The sequence below is a fragment of the Rattus norvegicus genome, chromosome 5 (genome assembly GCF_021556685.1).
Source record: "Rattus norvegicus strain SHRSP/BbbUtx chromosome 5, alternate assembly SHRSP_T2T, whole genome shotgun sequence".
Taxonomy (NCBI): Eukaryota; Metazoa; Chordata; class Mammalia; order Rodentia; family Muridae; genus Rattus; species Rattus norvegicus.
In genome coordinates, this window is record NC_141538.1 from 168,837,483 (window position 1) to 168,857,427 (window position 19,945).

General features: G+C 56.3%; 2 protein-coding genes across 19 annotated transcripts in view; both read left to right on the forward strand.

Annotated features, from left to right (window-relative positions):
* The window catches only part of Acot7 (acyl-CoA thioesterase 7), a 92,813-nt gene extending 86,701 nt beyond the window's left edge, over positions 1–6,112 (forward strand). For 14 of the 15 annotated variants that reach the window (NM_001429474.1, NM_013214.5, NM_001429473.1 and 11 more), the window contains 1 exon segment: positions 5,713–6,112. In NM_001429474.1, coding sequence (NP_001416403.1) covers positions 5,713–5,811 — 99 coding nt within the window. In that variant the 3' untranslated portion in view covers positions 5,812–6,112. 15 annotated transcript variants of the gene reach the window in all.
* A 2,236-nt stretch (positions 6,113–8,348) lies between these two features.
* Gpr153 (G protein-coupled receptor 153) lies at positions 8,349–19,734 on the forward strand. Of its 4 annotated transcripts, none has more exon segments than NM_001439209.1 (6): positions 8,349–8,611; positions 13,204–13,671; positions 14,022–14,451; positions 16,103–16,295; positions 16,710–16,888; positions 17,249–19,734. In NM_001439209.1, coding segments are annotated over 5 exon segments (1,890 nt in total). In that variant the 5' UTR covers positions 8,349–8,611; positions 13,204–13,315; the 3' UTR covers positions 17,981–19,734.
* The last annotated feature ends 211 nt before the right edge of the window (positions 19,735–19,945 follow it).

Consider the following 19,945-nt stretch of genomic DNA (forward strand, 5'->3'; position numbering starts at 1 on the left):
GGGTGCTAGGGATTGAACACGGGACCTCTGGAAGAGCAGCCTGTGCTCTTGACTGAGGAGCCACCTCTCCAGCCCAGGACTTTGTCGTTTGGGTCAAGTCTGGTTTATTCTGCTGGATCCAGGTCCAGTTGTCTCCTCCATCAGGGGGAGAAGGGCTGCGGCAGAGCCTGAGATGAGGACCCCACTCTGGCCGGGGCCCAGCCAGTGTCACTGCCCTTAGTGTCTTGGTTGCTGTGTGGACAACTAGCATGGGAGCTGTAATCATGGCTGCAGAGACTAAAAAGTCCGTGCTCTTGGGAGACGCCCTCACAGGGGCTGATTCTCCCTCTACACAGCTAATCCTCTGCCTCTGCCAACAGCCTTCCGGTGGCCTTTATAATGGAATTTCTTACCCATGTGGGAACAATGTATGCTAGATGTGAGCCCATCTGTGCAGGTAGCAGGAGCCCCTGGGGAGGGCGTTGATGAGATTTCCTCAGGACCCTAGACAGGCACAGGGAAGAAGTGGCAGAGCCAGCTGCTGGGCCTTGTGCCTCCAGGTGCCAGGCCCAGCCCTGCTGAGGTCCCTTCTCAGGCAGAGCTGGACTGGGACTCTCTTCTTCCCTCCCAAGTGAGTCCTGTGCTGAATCTCACTGTCTAGCCTGATGACCTACACACACTGTGCTCCCTCCCAACAGACTACACTAATTAGCAGTTTTCACTGCTGCTAGAGTGTCCGAGACCCCTCATGGAACACTGGAGAGAGGGCACAGTATGGCTTCCTAGGATGTGTCCCTCAGGCTAGCAGGAAGGTGCCAGTCACCACTGGATGCCTCCTTTTAGCCGAACTCATTAATTAGGAAAAGGACAACCTATTGATTATGCAGAGGGTAGGGCTCAGCCGTCTGTGCTGTGTTCCAAATGTGTGTTCTTGAAACTCAGAGAATGCAGAGTGGAAACACTGGGTTTGTAGTGTGAGGCTCTGAAAGCCACAGGCTTTCCTCCGGTGGAAGCAGGCCCAGAAGACGGCACTTGGCAGGCCGTGTGGAGGAGATGCAGATTGGAGCAGGAGCTGCCAGGCAGGGGGAAGGGCTCAGCGCCCAGTGCCAGGCGGAGCCTGAGCATCCAGAACGCGGGGAACCTTTAACCTGCGGCCGGGGAGTGTCACCCTGGCCTTATGTTCCTCTGAGTGGGCAAGCTGCCCTCAAGGCCCAGCTGACTTAGATGACCCCAGGCTGCTGGGCTCTCGTCCCAGGCCACTGCCTGGGTGAGCAGATGCTCAACAGAGGCTGAGCACTCCTTGAGCACCTGCAGCCCCAGAGTGCATAAGGCCTCAGGTCATCTCAGAGACAGCCAGTGACTCCACAGATGGTCCTGCCTGAGCAGGTGTGTGAGGGACACATGCTAGGCCACAGGGAACGCTTCAAGGGTCCACAGAATTATTTTATGGTGAGGGAGCCTGGCAGTAGTACATGTGCGACTTCACGGTCAGGTCAGTGGAGGCAGACTCATGCCTATGTCAACCTTTCCTCCCTCCTCCTAGGTCTGTCGGTGCCTTTGTTCCGTGCACCCTAAACCCCACAGTCCCTTTGCTTCACCCTTGCTTTTTGCCGTGGCATGAGAAACCTACTGTGGCTGCAGGCAGGCAGTCTAGCAGCCAAGAGCTGCCCATGGCCCATGGCCACCAGTTCCTTTCTTCCTGGCGACAGCCTTGGGTCTCCCAGGGAAAAGCTTTGGCCTTCTCCCCACCTCCCTAGCTCTGAGAAATGCACACCGTATGTGTTTATTTACTCTGCTGTGGAGGGGGTCGGGCTGCAGGAAGTGGCAGCTGTGCCATGGTGAGGGCTGTGCACAGGGAGCCATCTGTCTCATTCTGTCAGCTCCAGACCCAGCAGGGACATGGCGGCTCTGATAGGCGCTGGGCGAGAAAGCCCACCAGCCCCCTGAGCCAGGGTCCTTGGTTCCACATGGGACAGGCCCTGCCTGCCTGCCTCTGCTGTCCCCCCGCTGGCTGTTGGATGTGTGCTGCCCTGATGGAGCCTCCAGGGGAGAGAAGCCTTTGTCATCTTAAGATGGCAGTGAGGCAGAATTCAGCTCCTTGGCCTGCTTGGATTCTGAGCACAGGATTCTGAGAGCAAGCCACTGTCCCTAGAGATATGAGTGATGAGGCCATCAGTTGGCACATCCCTCACGGGTCCTCACCCTCACAGCCTTGGCTATGCTCTCCTGGGCACCAGCCCACACATCCATCACCAGGCAACGTTCATTTTGGGTGAGGGCAGATCCTGGTGACGAGGTCACTGCAGACATTGAACTTGGAGACGCATGAGAGCAGCCCCAAGGCCCAGTGCCAGGCCCCAGCCTTGCCCTCCGCCCTGAGCTGACCGCCACAATTTCCTACACTTTGGCTCAAGCCTCGTAGGGCCCACCATTGATGCCTTAGTGACACAAATGTCCTGTGCCATGAGGCTCACATTCTGGAGCTACTAAGGCCTGTTGGCTGCTGAGGCTGTGGGGTCTCTGTCACAGCTGGCCATGGGCACCTTGCTCACCTTCCCTGTCCCGACCCTGATGACCCCCTCATCACACACACACACACACACACACACACACACACACACACACACACACACACACAAGCACACAAAATCTCTTCCAACCTCATTGACTGGGAGGAAGGTTCCAGGGAGTATGAGGAGTTGGTCCAGTGTCTGACTTTTCCTGTGAAATCATGTTGCTGCCTCTCTGGGGATGTGGATGGCCTGGCATTTAGTGTTGAGGTAACCTGGGTTCTGCTGGCCATATATGGCCCTCTTGCTGATTACTTCTGTCCATTGTATTGGCTGTGGCTGCGGATGTTCTGAGTTACCGGCTACCTCTGGGCTCTAAGAGCCAGGGATCCCTCCTGACTCTGGCTCAAGGAGAATATTGCCTGGTAAGGAAGAGTTAGACCTGGGGCTAGAAACTCTGTAGGGTTGAGGGGCTATTAGGCCATTCCCTAGGGGCCTCTCTGCTGTGAGACAGAGAGCCCCGTCCTTCACAGGCGCCCACAGTAGCCAGAGGGCTCTCAGAGGGGAAGCCAACAGGAACCACAGTCACACTGGTCCCTGGCGGCAAACACTTAGGAACTCCGCCTTAATGGCCATGAGGATTTTCCTGTGCCTAAAAGGGGAGAGCCACTTCAACTGGTCTAGGAAGCCAGCTCGGTCCAGCCCCCCATGTAGTAGGACCCAGACTCCATGCACGCAGCATGACCTCCCTGGCGAGGTTACTGCTGCCATCTTCTAATATAGCTGAGGCTAACCACCAGTGGTGCCAAATAGAACATAGCTGGAACGCCACCAGCTTTCAGCACCTTTAAGCCCCTTTCCCCTGTGAGAACTGAGAGTCAGATGTCGGGGTTAACTCGGTAGGGATGAGAGTGGAGGAGGAGCAGCCTGCCTTGGAGTGCACACAGGAACCCAAGCACACACAGCATGGAGTGCACACAGGAACCCATGCACGCACAGCAGCTTCCATAACCCTAGGAGCAGCGCCGCTATAGGAGGATAAGGAGAGAAAGCACAGAGAGGTTGTGTAACTGCCCCAAGTGACACAGCAGGTGAGCTACAGAGCCTCCTCCTAGACTTCTGCACTGTAGCTGCCTGCTAGGTCAAGTGTTTAACAAGCAGGAATATGTAAGACAGCAAGCCTGAGGGTCTCTGAATGGGAAGGCCTGTCCTCTGAGAACAAGCCTGGAGCCTTCCTGGACTCATGCTGTTCCTTGGGTGAAGATAACCTTCCTCTGTGGGGTTGCCAGCCTGCTTGGAGATCAAACCTGGAGATGGCCCGGTCTTGGTCACTTGCCTCCTAAGGAGGAATGCGGAGCTCCTGGGCAGAAGCTCGAGGCCGTGGGAACCGGTGTCCCTCCCTTTACAGAGTTCCTGGCTCCTGGTCCACCTCTTTCCCACTCAGGCAGCAAAGTCAACAAGGGTCCCAGCCTCCTAGAGCTCAGAGGTAGCCAGTAACTCAGAACATCCATAGCTGTAGTTAAACACCACAGACTAGGTGGCATATAGCCAACAGAACATAGCCTCCCCAGGGCTGTAGAGGCCAGAGAAAAGCGCATATGAGGCTGACTATCAGTACAAAGCACGGTACCAACAACCACCCGACCAACGACGCTGGAACAAACCAGTGTGGGGAAGCCTCAATTTAACTGGTTTGTGCACATGGGTTGTACTTTGAGATTTCAGATCTTAGAGTCAATTCACAGTTTTCTGTGATCACCTAGTGTGCAGGTGCTCACGCCCGTGTGCCTTGGCCGGCAGAAAAGCCGTACTTAGCAAGGGAGTTGCTCTGCACTTTTTATTTGGACCCTTGAGTCTTCTGGAAGGAGCGTTCTTCCCTGTGTGGGGTAACCCTGATTAAACTTTCCTATGGCTGGGCATGGTGGCCGATGCCTTTAATCCCAGCACTCTGGAGGCTGAGGCAGACAGACCTCTGAGTTCTAGGCCAGCCTGGTCTACACTGTAAGTTGCAGGACAGCCAGGGATACACAGAAACCCTATCTTGAAAAGCAAGAGATTCCGTTTCTGTCTGTGCACCTAAGACAGGAAGCGGAACCGCTGTGGGAAGCGTGTCAGCGTCTTGAAATACCTCACATCTCATTGGCTCCCGGCTGGCACAGCCTGGACAGTTTACACCTGGTGACATTTAGAGAGCAATTGGGGGAAGGCTGGCGGAAGGGAATATCTGGTGTGACTTGACATTAAGTCTCTGGCGGGTGGTTCTCCTTTGCCAGTGTACTGCATGTCTATAAAGCATGTAGGGCTAAAATTAGCTGCCAGGACTTGGTGTCGTCCTGGATGAAGGGCGCCTGCCCCATTTCCTTGGCCTTCGGATACCCGCATGGTGTACAGCGAGATGCTTCCTGCAGACTTAGCACACCTCGTTAGACCCAGCTCCTCGGCCAGGGCAGTGCCGGATGGGACCTACCGTGACATCTGCCCAGGGGTTCATGGTGAAGCCAGGCCATTCCTAAAGATGAAGTCCTAGCAGACCGTAGGATCCCCAGCAAACCCAGCCTACAGCTGAGCCCCTCTGCTCAGTCGCTCATGCCCACTGATGCTGTGATCCCAGATGCTTAGGCTGCTCAGCCCAGGGTGCCCCTGCCTGAGGATCTCAGAGTCCAGGGCCAGGTGGTAGGGTCCCCTCCCCACCGAGTGGGACTGTAAGGTCTTTCTCAAGGCCATAGCCACGCAGTGTCCTGCTCATCCCTTTGAAACAAGGTGGACAGTTGTTCCCTGGAGTGGGGCAACCCCTCTTTTTCCTGACACTTGTACACACACACACACACACACACACACACACACACACACACACACACACTTGCGCGCGCGCGCACACACACACACACACACACACACTTGCACGCATGCACATAGACACACACACTTTTTTTTTTTTTTGGTTCTTTTTTTCGGAGCTGGGGACCAAACCCAGGGCCTTGTGCTTCCTAGGCAAGCACTCTACCACTGAGCTAAATCCCCAGCCCCGACACACACACTTTCTAACCCCACAGTCCATCGCCAGAGAGCCTGGACTTGGGACTCCACATTCTGGGGAATGTGTGGCAGAACTGGGCCTGGCACCCAGAAGCCTCTTGGCAGGGTCCTTAGTACCTCCAGGGACAGTGCAGACACTCATGAGCTCTCTGGTGAACCTAATGCATCCCTTTTTTGTATGCCACAGCCGGAGACGGAGGACGAGAAGAAGCGTTTTGAAGAAGGCAAAGGCCGCTATCTGCAGATGAAGGCGAAGCGACAGGGCCATACAGAGCCTCAGCCCTAGATGTCTTCCTCCCTCCCATCCTGTCCCGTCCTGGGTCAGCACAGTTGTGGCAGTAGTCCCGTGTGCAGTCACTTAGAAGTCGCCCCCTTGGCCAAACCCCGATTTCCTTTGAGAGCTGGTGTTGTGAAGTACCGTGTGGCAGTGTTACCTGTGGCCTGTTCCCAAAACCTGTGCACCAAAGCTTTATTTATATCCCTCCAGTCCCTGCTCCCATGTTGTCCCAAAGGCCATCGTGGACACCAGAGCACACTGACTGGCCTGGAGAAGCCAGCACCACTAATAAAGCTGCTGTCTGGCTGGACCCATGCAGTCTAGGTGGTCATTTGTCTGCGGTGGGGAGGGGGTTTCCTCTCTCTCTGGAGGTCTGCCTCCTGTTTGCAGCCTCGCCCTCCATTCCTGTGAGTTCACTGTCCCACCCCTCCCAGCACCGGCTCTGGAACCCTGGGACCCCACTGCCCCTCTAGCTTTCGTGGGATGCTGCCTCTGAGCCTTCTGTGCTTTTCCTAACAAGGGCGTCTCCATACTTGATGGCCTAAGCAGACGATGGGTAGAGAGAGTCTGGTCAGAGTGCCTGGAGAGGAGCTCAGGCAGGGGCTACCAGAGAGAGACCCTGTGAGTGGGATGAGGGCTTGGCTGTCTAATTGCATGTCTTGGGGTGAGGTGTGCTCATGCGTGTACACATGCAAGCATGAGTTGTGGAGCATGTCTGATTTACTGTAGGAATGTGGTGTAAAGCATGAGTTGTGGAGCATGTCTGATTTACTGTAGGAATGTGGTGTGAAGCCGAGTGCACACACATCTGTGTTGCTCTTTGCAGCAGCTGTCTGTGCCATCAGGATGTATGGATGTGTGCTTGTGGTCCAGCTGCTTCAGGTGGGGCACAAAGAAGCCACCAAGGCCTCTCCAGGGGCCAAGACTCCACCCCCTGCCCACCAAACAGCCAGAGGTGACGCCTGAGTTTGTCCCTGAAGCCCAAACATCTGTCCTACCACATGGAGAAGGCAAACTGTCCTGCCAACAGCTGCAGCGTACACACAGCTCCCTGAGGCCCCTGGAGGAAGAACCCAGCTCCAGATGTGCAAATACACTGGCCAAGAGCTTCAGCTTTCGTAATCTGTCTCGGCCTGGGTCCCAGAAGACAGGGTCACTTCCTGCCTGGAAGTAGGAGAGGGGACCAGCTCTCCCACATGCAGCCACATCAAATCTGCTTGTCCCTCAGGTCCCTAGACGACTTTGGGATCTCCAGCCTATGCCACAGGGCACCCTTGATGCAGAGATGAGGCCAAAGCACAAACTGCCAAGCCCCAGCCACTGCTTCCTAAGCAGGGCCTGGGCCCTGGGCTCCCTGAGGCATGTCCTTTATAGACACAGCATTAAAGTGCCATACTTGATTACAACTGCCCTCTGCTGGCAATCTATTTATAACCATGCTGCCTAGAAGGGAGCTGGTCTGTCTACAAAGGGGCCCTCTCAGAGCCCTGACCACTCCCAGAAACCCTGGGGAGTGTGGGAGTGCACACCTGGAGCCATTGGGGCCCTCTATATCTATGTAAACCCTTTCTCCATGGCCAATAAACATCCACTACTGACCCTGGGGTACAGAAGGTAAGCTATTGAGTATAGCTGACAGAATACCAGGCAGCTATTGGATTACAACGTAGGTCTGATCCTAGGAACACATCTTCCTATAGGCACAGAGCTTGCCAGCCCAGGGAGGCTAAAGGACAGTCCTGTCGTCCCACACAACCCTGGGTGGCCTAGAAGACAGTGCCATTTTGTCTGGTGAGCGGTCAGCTTCACCCTTTCTGACTGGAGAGGTCTTAAGGGCTCCCACGGAGAACAGGACATAGGAGCAGGGAGGGGCCTTTGATGGTGACAAGCCTGTGTCCCACTAGAAATGTTAACTGAAGGTGGGCTCCAGGAGGGGAGAAGGAGAGCCAGGATCAGGCTTCAAATCCTGGCTTCTACCAATTCGCTCAGAGGGGACAAGGCTGGAGTCGGAGGGAAAGGGCCAGTCACCCTGCAGCCCTGAGGTCCTTGCGGTGTTCCTGGCAGCGCCCAAGGCACAGGTTCCACAGTTAGAACCTTTGGCTGACCCAGCCCTGCCTCCTGCTACTCTGGGTTCCTGACCCAGCAATCTGATTCCTAGAAACCGCTAGATCTCAGGCGCATGCATCCTGTCCCTCGTCCTCAAGGATGCTAACCTCTGACGTGGCTTCCTCCCTGACTCCCCATATTCCCTGTTCTGTGTCCTCCATCTGCGTCCAAGCTCCCCTTTTCTCTGGCCTGCGAACCCCGCCCCTCAACCCCAGGCGCTTTAGAGGCGGCGGCCTGAGTGACCCAGACCCGAGGGGCCCCGGCGTGGGCGGGTCCTGTCCCGCGCTCCAAGGGGCATCACTGCGGCTGCTAGGGATACGTGGCTGCCGGGAGTGGGGGGCCAGTGAGATGCGGCCGGGAAGGCGGGGCGCGGCCAGGGGGCGGCGCGGAGGCCCCGGCAGAGGCATGCGCCCTGGTCCGCCCCCCGCCCCCGGCCGCCCGAGCTCAGCCAGCTGAGCCGCGGGAGCGGAGCGCGGCCGCGGCGGAGGCGGCGCCCAGGGAGGGAGGGCGGCGGGGCCGAGCGCAGCGCAGCGCTCTGGCCATCGGCAGCTTCCACCGCCAGAATGCCCCGGCCCGAGGGCCGCTCCGCCGCCAGCTACCCCCGCGGCCCCTGGCGGCAGGCGCTCAGTGCCGGGGCGCGGGAACCGCAACCGGAGCCGGAGGCGGGAGCAGCGAGCCGGAGCCACGGGCGCCTCAATGCTGGGTGAGCGCCGCCGCCCCGGCCCAGGGGCACCGAAGGGGAAATCCGGACGGGAGGACTGGACAAGGGGGTGCTGAGAGCACCTGGTGGGACGCGGGGTCTGTCGGAGTGGCCGTGGGCAGCGTTTAGGGCCAGAACGCCCCGCCATTACAAACTTGGGGACCTTCGGGGTAACTTCTCCGTGCGAGCTTCTCCCTAGGCTCTCTGCTCCAGGGCCTGACAGCGTAGTCCTGGGCGGCTCTCAGGGGGCAGAAGTGGTTAATTTGTGCCCCCACCCAAGCCCAGTGCAAACTGAGGGTGTGGGTTGAGGCACAGTTCCACCCTTCATCTGGCTCCCCAGGCCGTTGTTTGGAACGCGCCCTCGGGGCTGGAACTGGAAGACCCACAAAGGCCAAGGCGTCAGGGGTGCACCTTTTAGGGGTGGGTAAAGGAACAAACGGGGCCCCGGGAGACTGAGACCTATAAGTGGGGTGTCGAGGGGTGCGCACTGCACCCTGTGCCGCCATCCAGCTAGGTTTTTGAAGACCCTTTGGCACACCAGAGGCCAGCTAAGAGACGAAATCACGTAGGCTCTTGGGAGACCGGTGGGCGCAGCCCGAGCCCGGGGAATCCTTTCAAGTTCTGGGTTCTCTTTGTTGCGCAATACAGCCCTGGGGCTGCGCGGCCTCATTGGCCCAGGGCCGTGACGTCAGGACTCGGCCCTACCCGCAGACCCCGCGGAAGGAGGAGGCTTTAAGGCCTTGGGTGGGTCTCTAGATTGCCTTACCTGCTTTGTGACCTTCCTTAGGGAGGGAGTTGTGGGATTCCAGATGTGGTATCATCCTCCTGGAAATGTTGGAGGTGCTTGGAATTCGAATCAGAAGGAGCTTGCTGACTAGAGCAGTCGGTGGGACCCACTGGGGTCTGGTGACTGCTGCTTAAGGATCTGTCCCCACAACCTCTCCACTTAGGAGATCCGATGTCTGCACGCCCCTACACTCCAGAATTTATTTTACCTCCACTCCCAGAATATAACCGTCAGGATTGCTGGGCTCCAGTATGGCCTGCCCTGGCCAGCACTTCTCTCTTAACTGCCCTCAGCTGGGAAGCGACCTTGTTGCCAAAGTTAGGATCTACCCTGCAGGGACAAGCAGCTCAGACAGACCTTGCTTCTAGGAAGAGTAACGTACCTTGTTGGGAACGTTTTAGAAGGGCTCAAGAGACTAAGAAGACTTTGGTGTTTGATGAGTGAAGTTTGAATCTTGGCTCGGGGTGCATAAAGATGTTGGCAGGCGGTTTCAGCTCTCACTGCCTACCCCGAGATGCCTGCCTCTGGTGGAAATGGCAGCGGCGGGCACCCATTACAAGACTTTGGGAGAAGCGTGCCTGCCTCCGTTACACACCAGCACACCTCAGTCCCATACACCACCGAACTGAAACCTGGATGAGGGTCCCTAAATGCCACGCAATCCTTTAACCTGGGGAAGCGGTGTCTGCTCGCGGTGGCGTCTGGCTCCGCTCTAGGCACTTGGCCTGGCACAGCTCATCAAGGCTCTGCCATGCCTGATATCTGGATTGGAAAACCGAGGTGCACGGGGTGTCAAGTAACAAACAGGGAGCTGGGGCTGGACTCCAGCTTCCTGAGTCAAGTCCACAGTATTCTTTCTCCCTCACCTTGTAACCACTGGTCTGCTGCTGAGAAGGCTGGCTATACACAGAAGCTGTTGGTGATGGGTACCCTACAATAGGGCCACACTGCCACCCAGATTAGTTTCGGTGAGCAGCAACTTAATGTTTGGGCAGGAATTGCCTTGCCTGCCTACAGCAGACTTCCACCTGAGGATGTTAAGATACTGTGTGCACAGACGACCCTACCCCTGGGTCAGGGTCTGGGCAGGCCTGAGACAGGCACACAAAAAAAGAGCCACAGTAGACTAAAGGGGCTACTTGGAGAGGCATGTCCTTTTAATCCAGCATTGAGGAGGCAGAGGCACATAGATCTCTGTAAGTTAAGGCTAGCCTGGTCTACATAGTGAGCTCCAGTACAGCCAAGATACATACTTTGTCTCAAAATATTTTTTATAATATTTTAAGAAAAGGAGGGGGCTGGAAAAATGGCTCAGAGGTTAAGAGCACTGACTGCTCTTCCAGCGTTCCTGAGTTCGAATCCCAGCAACCACACGGTGGCTCCCAACCATCTGTAGTGGAATATGATGCCCTCTTCTGGTGTGTCTGAAGACAGCTACAGTGTACTCACACAAAGTAAAAATAAAAATAGAAAAAGTTTAGACTTTTTTTTTAAAAAAAAAGAGAAAGAAAAGGAATTGTAGACAAGACTCAGAGAATATCTAGAATGTCTCAGTTGGCCAGCATAGCTTGGCTTTCCCAGTGTGAGAGCTGGGAATGTTGGCTAAGGCTGCTGCAGTTCCCCATCCGCACCAGCAGGAGGCACTATGGGGGTGAGGGCTGGTCCTGATGTGTGGTAGGTCCTGAGAGGAGCAGCTAATAGGACTACAGGTATCCTTCACTTAGCACGGGGCTAGCCCATCCTCATCCTCATGCCTGGGAGAGCTGACAAACTGGAAGAGGGAGGGGTAGGAGGGAGTTGCCCCTCAGCCTGTTGGTAGGGTGTGGTGCCTCCCCTAACAGTTAACCTGGTCAGCATCCTCTGCCCCTCATCCCATCTGAAGCCACTTGGCCGTTCCTCTGTAGTCAAGGCCTGGGCTTTGGGGTGTCTCCAGGCCAACACTAGTCCATAGGACCCTCTGGGTGATAGCCAGGCAGACCCAAGTGCTGGCTGCTACCTCACAGCACCTACTGTGTGTGGGACCTACCTCCCACATGCTGCTGTCCCCGCAAAGCACCCACTATGTGACACCTGGGCCCTCAGCTATAAAGATGTGGTGGCTGTCCACTTAGCTTCCCACAGAAGCAGCATAACTCTTCTGCAAGTGGGGGCCTTGCCAGTGCACGGCAGTTCCTCAAGTCTCTGTGAGAGACTGTCCACCCACTCCCGGCTGGGTGTGGGGTGGGTGTTGAGTGGTGACCAGCTCCCCTCTGCCTCATAGGTCACTTGGGGGATCAGAGAAGGCAAAGGGTGATATTGGGGGGCAGCTGGGATAAATGAAAGTCTGAGGGCCCGGGATGTCTGGGGGTGTGTTTTGGAACACAGGATAGTGAGAGAGCTGTTAGGTGAAGCTAGGACATATATGAGGCGAGCCTATCCATCTGAGACACCTATATTCCCAGCACTCCAGAGACTAAAGAGGATCAGGGGTTCAAGACCAGCCTTGGGCTGTCTCAAGTGACCAAGGCATGCAAGATGGTTCCTGTTTGTAAACCCAAAACTGAGAATGCGGGAGAGTCACTGCAAGTTCAAATTCTGCCTGGGTTTCTGTAGCAAGTTCCATGATAGCCAGGGTTCCAGAGTGAGACCCCGTCCCTTAAAAATCCAGACTGGGGATGGAGAGATGGGTCAGTGATGTGGAACACTTCCTGCTCCTTCAGAGGACCCAAGTTCGATTCCCAGCACCCACATGCTGACGCACAGCCTTCTATAAGTCCAGTTCCAGGATACCCAAAATCCTCTCCTGCTCTAGGAACAGAGGTGGTGTACAGGCAAAACATCCATGAATATGATATAAAAATAAATAAAACCAGAGACAGTCAGCTTGGGCCCAGCCTGGCCTGAGACTAGAACTTATAAGGAAGCCCAGATTCTGGGCTGGAAAGTTGGCTCAGTGGTTAAGAACACTTGCTGCTCTTCCAGAAGACCTGGGTTCAGTTCCCAGCATCAAGTGGCTCACAACTGCTTGTAAGTCCAGTTCCAGGGGATCTGACACCCTCTTCTGGGCTCTGAAGACATCTGCGTCCATGTAGGACACATCCTTAACATTCAGATGCACACAGAGACACACTCACATACACTACACACACACTCACATACATACACATACACACTCACACACACACCTACACTCACACACACACACACACTCACATACATATACACACACAGACACAGTCATATACACACACACTCACATACATACACATACACACTCACATACACATACACAGACACACACTCACATACATACACACACACAGACACAGTCATATACACAAACACACACACACTCACATACATATACACAGTCACCCACACACCCACACATACACTCACACAGACACACACATACATATACACACATTCACACACAGACACACTCACATACACACAGAGACACACACACAGACACACTCACACACAGACACACACATTCACACACTCACATACATATACACACAGACACACACACAGACACACACACACACACACACAAAATAAACCTTAAGGAGAATTAAAGACAGGAATCATGTAAGTCTCAAGCCTTGCTCAGGGGTGAGTACAAATGAGGTGCACTTAGTTGGCACCCCTGTATACCACCCCTTAGGCCTCCAACCAGTGAAGAGAAATAGGATTCTAGAGACCACTTCCTGTTATAAGCCAGGGCTGCACAGGTGATGTCATGTGGGACTCTTCCCATCTCCGGGCCAGTGCTCCGATGCTGTTGCCAGAGATCCTCACCGAGTGCTCATTGCCCCCTCTGCAGCTGCTTGTGGTCCCTGGCATCACCGGGCCCCCACGTGTGAGGGCTGCCGCATTACAAAGAGGCCTGGCTCTGAGGAGGATGTCACGGCCGCTCGCCAGCTCCAGTCTGCATCATGAGTGATGAGCGGAGGCTGCCCGGCAGTGCGGTAGGCTGGCTGGCATGCGGAGGCCTGTCGCTGCTAGCCAATGCCTGGGGCATCCTCAGTGTGGGTGCCAAGCAGAAGAAGTGGAAGCCACTGGAGTTCTTGCTTTGCACGCTGGCAGCCACCCACATGCTCAACGTGGCGGTGCCCATCGCCACGTACGCAGTTGTGCAGCTGCGGAGGCAGCGCCCTGACTACGAGTGGAACGAGGGCCTCTGTAAGGTCTTCGTGTCGACGTTCTACACCCTCACGCTGGCCACCTGCTTCTCCGTCACCTCCATCTCCTACCACCGCATGTGGATGGTCCGGTGGCCGGTCAACTACCGGTGAGCACAGGACAGCCTGGTGTTCTTAGGGAGTGCTTGTTGCAAAGATGTGCCTGGTGTACCTGGGTATACGAGGGCTCCTGCATGACAGGGTTGAGGGCTGGCATGGTCTGGGGCCACTGGGGGGCATGCATGCAGAGGTGCTTATGACTGAGCATTAGTGTCATGCAGCACAGAAGTGCCCATGAGAGGGACAGCTGCCACAGTGCTTCTTGAGTGAGATACGGGGGGGGGGGGGGGGGGGCCTGCCATGCTGGCTCACTGGAGACTTTGGTGTCAGGGCCCTGTGTGGCCCCCTAGAGGCCTGGGAGTAACGTCAGAATTCTCTATCCTGCCCTGCTCCATGCCAGGCTGAGCAACGCCAAGAAGCAGGCGGTGCACACAGTTATGGGCATCTGGATGGTGTCCTTCATCCTGTCGGCCCTTCCTGCCGTCGGCTGGCACGACACCAGCGAGCGTTTCTACACCCACGGCTGTCGCTTCATCGTGGCTGAGATCGGCCTGGGCTTCGGCGTCTGTTTCTTGCTGCTGGTGGGAGGCAGCGTGGCCATGGGCGTGGTCTGCACGGCCATTGCCCTCTTCCAGACGCTGGCCACGCAGGTGGGACACCGGGCTGACCGCCGCGCCTTCACTGTGCCCACCATCGTGGTGGAAGACGCACAGGGCAAGCGCCGCTCCTCCATTGACGGCTCGGAGCCTGCCAGAACTTCACTGCAGATCACGGGCCTGGTGGCCACCATTGTGGTCATCTATGACTGCCTCATGGGCTTCCCTGTGCTGGTGGGTGAAGGTTCATGGGTAGGGAGCCTGTCAGGGATGTGGCTTCTAGGACAGCCCAGGGAATGGGCATCAGGTAGCTGAAATTGCTATTCTGACTTCAGAGCTGTCAGTATAGCACTCCCATTTTATGGATTTGGCAAACAGAGTCCAGAGAGGTATATGACTCGCCCAAAGTCAAGGAAGATGGGTGAGATTTGAACCCTCGTTAGCTAGGACCTTTTGGTCACACTGTGGGGAACCTTCCCTCACCTAAGGTCCCTTCCATGATAAACAGTACCATTGCCTTCTGTTGCCCAGGTCCCAGGATGCAGCAGGTAGGCAGGGAACACTAAATTGGCATACAGCAGGTCCCTAACCTTCTGTGATACTGCGCTTCACCCTAAGGACCGGAGAAGGTCACATTAAAGGCTCACTGGAAGAAGGCCTTGCTAGCCACAGTCCAGTGGGACTAAGCTGAAGTCTACACTCAGTAAACAGCTCCTGCCACAGGAGGTCTGGAGAGAGGAGAGCCCAGGCCAGAGCCAGCCTACTCACAGTCAGGAGGTTACATCCCTGGGGTCTGCAGAACACAGTCCTAGAGAGGTGCTGGCTCAGTGGCAGCCTCAGAGTCACACTCCTTCCAGCAGGCTCCACACTCTCCCACTCTGACAGAGGGACGGATACCCACAGTCCTTGTGCCAATAAAAACAGCTAAGAAACTCCCCTGAGAACCACCAAACACTGTAAAGCCAGGGTGAGGGAGGCCTTAGAGAGAGAGGGGGCCACCCCAACATTTTCTCCAAGCTGGGAAGTGGGTGCCATTGATGGAGCCCACTGCTCGTCATAAACAGTACTGAGAATTCTCACCTCAGGGCTCGAGAGATGGCTCAGTAGTTAAAATACTGGCTGTTCTTGTAGAGGACCTGGGTTTGGTCCCTGGTGTCCACATGGTGGCTCAACGACCACCTGTAGGCATGCATGTGCTGCACACGCATACACACATACACACATACATGCAGGCAAAACACAAATGCTTAGAAATTGAAACTATTATACCAAACCTTTTAGAAAAGAAATTCTTACTTTCCCCAGTGTGGGGTTTTGTTAGCCCATTTCACAGATGAGGAAACAGAGCCCCAGAGAAACTCAGGTGCTTTCCAAGGATCACACAGATTGCAGGATAGACATGCCCCGCCCGTTTTTACTGTTGGCATCATTAAACACTTTGCAAGCAGATGTGGAGACCCTGGTAAGGGCCCCGAAGGCCACTGGGTCTCCTCTAGGGTCTGAGCTTCTGGGTAGGGTCAGAGCTGTGGCCCAGGAAGACATGGGAGTAGACAGAAAAGTGCAAGCTTGAGACCTGTTTCTCGCATCGTGTTCCTTTAGAAGCAGGTGACAGTAACCTGTGTCACATCGCCCCATGGGCACCCATGAGGCTGAAGCACTGAGGAGTGATTCACACAGCTGAGCTGTATGCTGGGTAGACACAGGCCTCTACCTTCAATCTCTCAGCCGGCCCTTTCTTGGTGGCTTGGAGCTTTCGGCCGCCACCTTCTAGACCTTCTTTTCCTCTGGGCGTCGGGTTATGGGCTCTGCCACACAGATGAGGCAACCGTGGGTAGGAGGGAGGTTGCGGGGGTCGTGTGGGTCAGGCCTAGCCCTGTGCCCACAGGTGGTGAGCTTCAGTAGCCTGCGGGCTGATGCCTCAGCACCTTGGATGGTGCTCTGTGTCCTGTGGTGCTCCGTGACCCAGGCCCTGCTGCTGCCTCTGTTCCTGTGGACTTGTGATCGCTACCGGGCAGACCTCAAGGCAGTCTGGGAGAAGTGTGTGGCCCTGATGGCCAATGATGAGGACTCAGACAACGGTAAGGATGGCCTCGGGGTGGCCCCTAGGGAGGACTGAGTGAGGTCGCTAGTGGTGGTGTCGGCTGGATAATAGCGATTTGGTATACCTTCACCACGTGGCACTTAGGTGACCCTGTTCTCTGCCGCTAGATATCCCTGTGGCAACACAAGTGGGTATCATAGGCTGACTTGTGTGCCAGGAGCTGTCAGCCTGGGTGGGTATTTAGTACCATGAAGTTCCCACCCTAGATCTCAGATGAGAAAATTAGCTTAATATGTCAATTAAATTTGTCAATCAAAAGTGTGTCATGGCTGGGATTTGAACTTGGAACCCTTGCCTGACCTTTTCCGAAAATTAGTCCCTTCCTTGTGAGGATACCCTAAAGCCTTCCTAGATGCCCTCCGCAGTGCTGCGCTTCTGTTCAATCCCGCAGAGACCAGTCTAGAGGGTAGCATCTCCCCCGACCTGGTATTGGAGCGCTCCCTTGACTATGGAGGTGACTTCGTGGCTCTGGACAGGATGGCCAAGTATGAACTCTCTGCCCTGGAGGGAGGCTTACCCCAGCTCTACCCTCTGCGGCCACTGCAGGAGGATCGGATGCAGTATCTGCAGGTAGGTTGAGGCAGAGTAGAGGAACCTCGCATGTCTGTGGTGCCTCCCCTGCCTCTCTCCCTCTCTCTCTCTCTCTCTCTCTCTCTCTCTCTCTCTCTTCCTAGCCCTCTCCCCCTTTTCTCCTCCCCCCACTCCTTTCCCTCTCTCCTCTCTCACACAACCTATGCGGGTGGGCCATGTTTTCCGTGCTCTGGAAGAGGGGTTTATTGGTGTCTTGTGCTGTGTACCTTCCCATGAGCCTTCTCTCCAACCGACCATAGCTTCAGCCAACACCCAGGGTGAGAGAGGTTGTCACCTGCCCCAAATCTCACTTCTCCAAACCAGGGGGTCCTTGTCCCTGACCCACACACTGCTCTGCAGGGCGCGGGGAGGCATCGGTGCGGGTTTCCAGGAGGGCAGCCCTGTTTCAGCCCGGCCGGGTGCTCGCAGGTCCCGCCCACCCGGCGGTTCTCCCACGATGATGCCGACGTGTGGGCGGCCATCCCGCTGCCCACCTTCCTGCCACGCTGGAGCTCGGGCGAGGACTTGGCAGCCCTGGCACACTTAATGCTGCCTGCGGGCTCCGACCGGCGGCGCGGGAGCCTGCTGGCCTTCACCGAAGATGCGCCCCCGTTCCGCCCGCGCCGTCGTTCTGCGGAGAGCCTGTTGTCCCTGCAGCCCTCGTCCCTAGATGGTGGCCCGCGTCGCGCCCAGGACTCGCCTCCGGGCAGCCCGTGTCGCCGCCCCGGGCCTGGCGCTCGCTCTGCCTCGGTCTCGCTGCTGCCTGACGCCTTCGCGCTGACCGCCTTCGACCGCGAGCCGCAGCCTCTGCGTCGCGTGCCCGCTCCGGCGCGGCCGTTCCCCGCTGCCCCGGACGGCACGGAGACTGCTGAGATCCCGACGCCCCCTGGTGGCCGTGCGCAGCGCAGCCAGGGACGCCGGGCGGCGCGCGCGCACGCGGGGCCCCTGCAGAGCAGCCTGAGCGCGTCCTGGGGCGAGCCCGGCGGCTTGCTCGCGGCGGGCTGCGGCAGCACTAGCAGCTTTCTGAGCTCGCCCTCCGAGTCCTCGGGCTATGTCACGCTGCACTCGGATTCGCTGGGCTCTGCGTCCTAGCCACCCCACCCTCACCCCAGACGCCATGCAGACGGAAGAGGCACAGAACTAAAGATGCTGCCACATGTGTTAGGCCCCAATAAGCGCCACCTGTGCTAGGCAGTGAATGGGTAGTTCCTTCCTTCTGATGTCGCCTGGAGGGACGATCGGTCACCTTGGAGGGCTGCCCAGGACATGAACCTGCTGCTGGGCACGGCATCTCCCAGGAAGAGGCAGGCTGTGCCTGTGTAGCGAGTGGCATCTGTACGTTTTGTACACCTCTGAGGCTAGACCGGGGTGTGGGGAACCCTGAGATCCGACCATCATTGGAAAGGACATTCTCAGAGACGCTTAAACCGGAAGTCACGACTGCATCCAACTTCCCGCACTACCGCTGCCTCACCTCTAGGGTGTGGCGTGTAGAGAGTCCGCAAACACGGGTCTTCAGGGCCCAAACAAGTTCTATTGAGCAGGTTTTCCTTGTGGCCTGCCTCAGCTTCCCTATCTCCGAAGAGTGGATGACCATGATACATCTCTCAGGGCTGTTTGAAGAACACTCCCGATCCGTGTGCCCTCGTATTTGAATAGACCGGTTGTGAGAGGTAGCTCTAGGGCCCTTTCTTTGTTAGGGTCAGCCTTCAGCATGTGGGCCCCAGATCTGAGGACTCTCAGTCTCAATGACCTTTGCCCTCTTGGAGACTCGCCCCACCACGTTAGCTAAAGCACAGCACCATGGGTGTGACAGCCACCTCCACTCCTGTTAGTGTCCCCATGTCAAGATTCCACCGTATTGCCTATCCCCCACTATGTCGGCCGCCTCTGTGACCCTGTTGCGAAGGCTGCGGGTGTCTGGCGAAAAGAACCAAAGCAAGTGGAAGCGGACTTCCGTGTCCTGGTGCGGGTCTCCAGTTCTGCCTCCTACCTACACAGGCAAAGCTCCCCGCCCCGCCCCTCCCCCCCAACCGGCAAGGGTGTCCTGTACCCCACCTTCACTGCAAGAAGGGCTTTGCTCTCTCCTGGGTACACCCTTTTCTGAGTCTGGGCTGTGCCAGGGACATGGGTATTCCCAGGAGAGACCCAGGGCTGGAGCTGGGAGCTGTCCCCTTGCAGCAGACACTTGTGGTAGGACCTGGTTAGTCCCAAGGCCAGCACAGAGCCCGCCTGTGTCTTGCTCTTGACCTAAGGCCAGGTCAATCTGCCCTCCCTCTGCAGACAGACTTCCAACCACGGGTGGGGATGGGGATTGGGGACTGCCCTATCTTAGGCCTCAGAAGTCTCTAGTCCCTGGCTTTGAGCAGAGAAGCAGAGACTGTGGTCCATATTTGGACTCAGGAGAAGCCGCCCCTGACCATTTGCTGCTGTGCCTTCAGGGACTGACATGTCATACGGGGGCAGAGGCCACCAGCTAGCCACTGTCTCCCTCACAGGTCTCAAATGACCAATTTACCACTCTCGGGTTTCATTCTGTATTTTGTATTCAATGGCAATACTTGTAATGGGGACATGGTCCCCCTAAGTCACTCTGAATTTTTACAAAACTTTAAGGGCAAACCCTAAACAGAGGGCCCTAGGCACCTAGGGTTCTTTCCCACGCCTAGTTCCCTGTTTGCTGACAGCTGTGAGGACCTTGGCCCTGGGGTCACTGGTAAGAGCTATCAATACCACCACCCAGCCCAGAGTCAGGGATTCCTTTGCAGTTTTTTTTTTTTTTTTGAAAAACAGCAATTCTTTTCTGTACAGGACCCAATAAAAATGTCCTCATGGTTTGCACACAGCCTTCTGAGGCTGGTTTCATGGAGACCCGTTTTCCCGGGGCCAGCCAGCTGCTCCCCAAATCTCTCTACATCTAGAGCGTGAAGCCAAAGCCAGTATGTTCCCTTAACTTGCCACGTCTCCAGGCAGGTGCTGCAGTCTCACCTGGCGAGCGAGCGACACAAACCTGAGTTCATAACAGTAAGAGGCAGTGGGTAGGCCCCAAAGCCCATG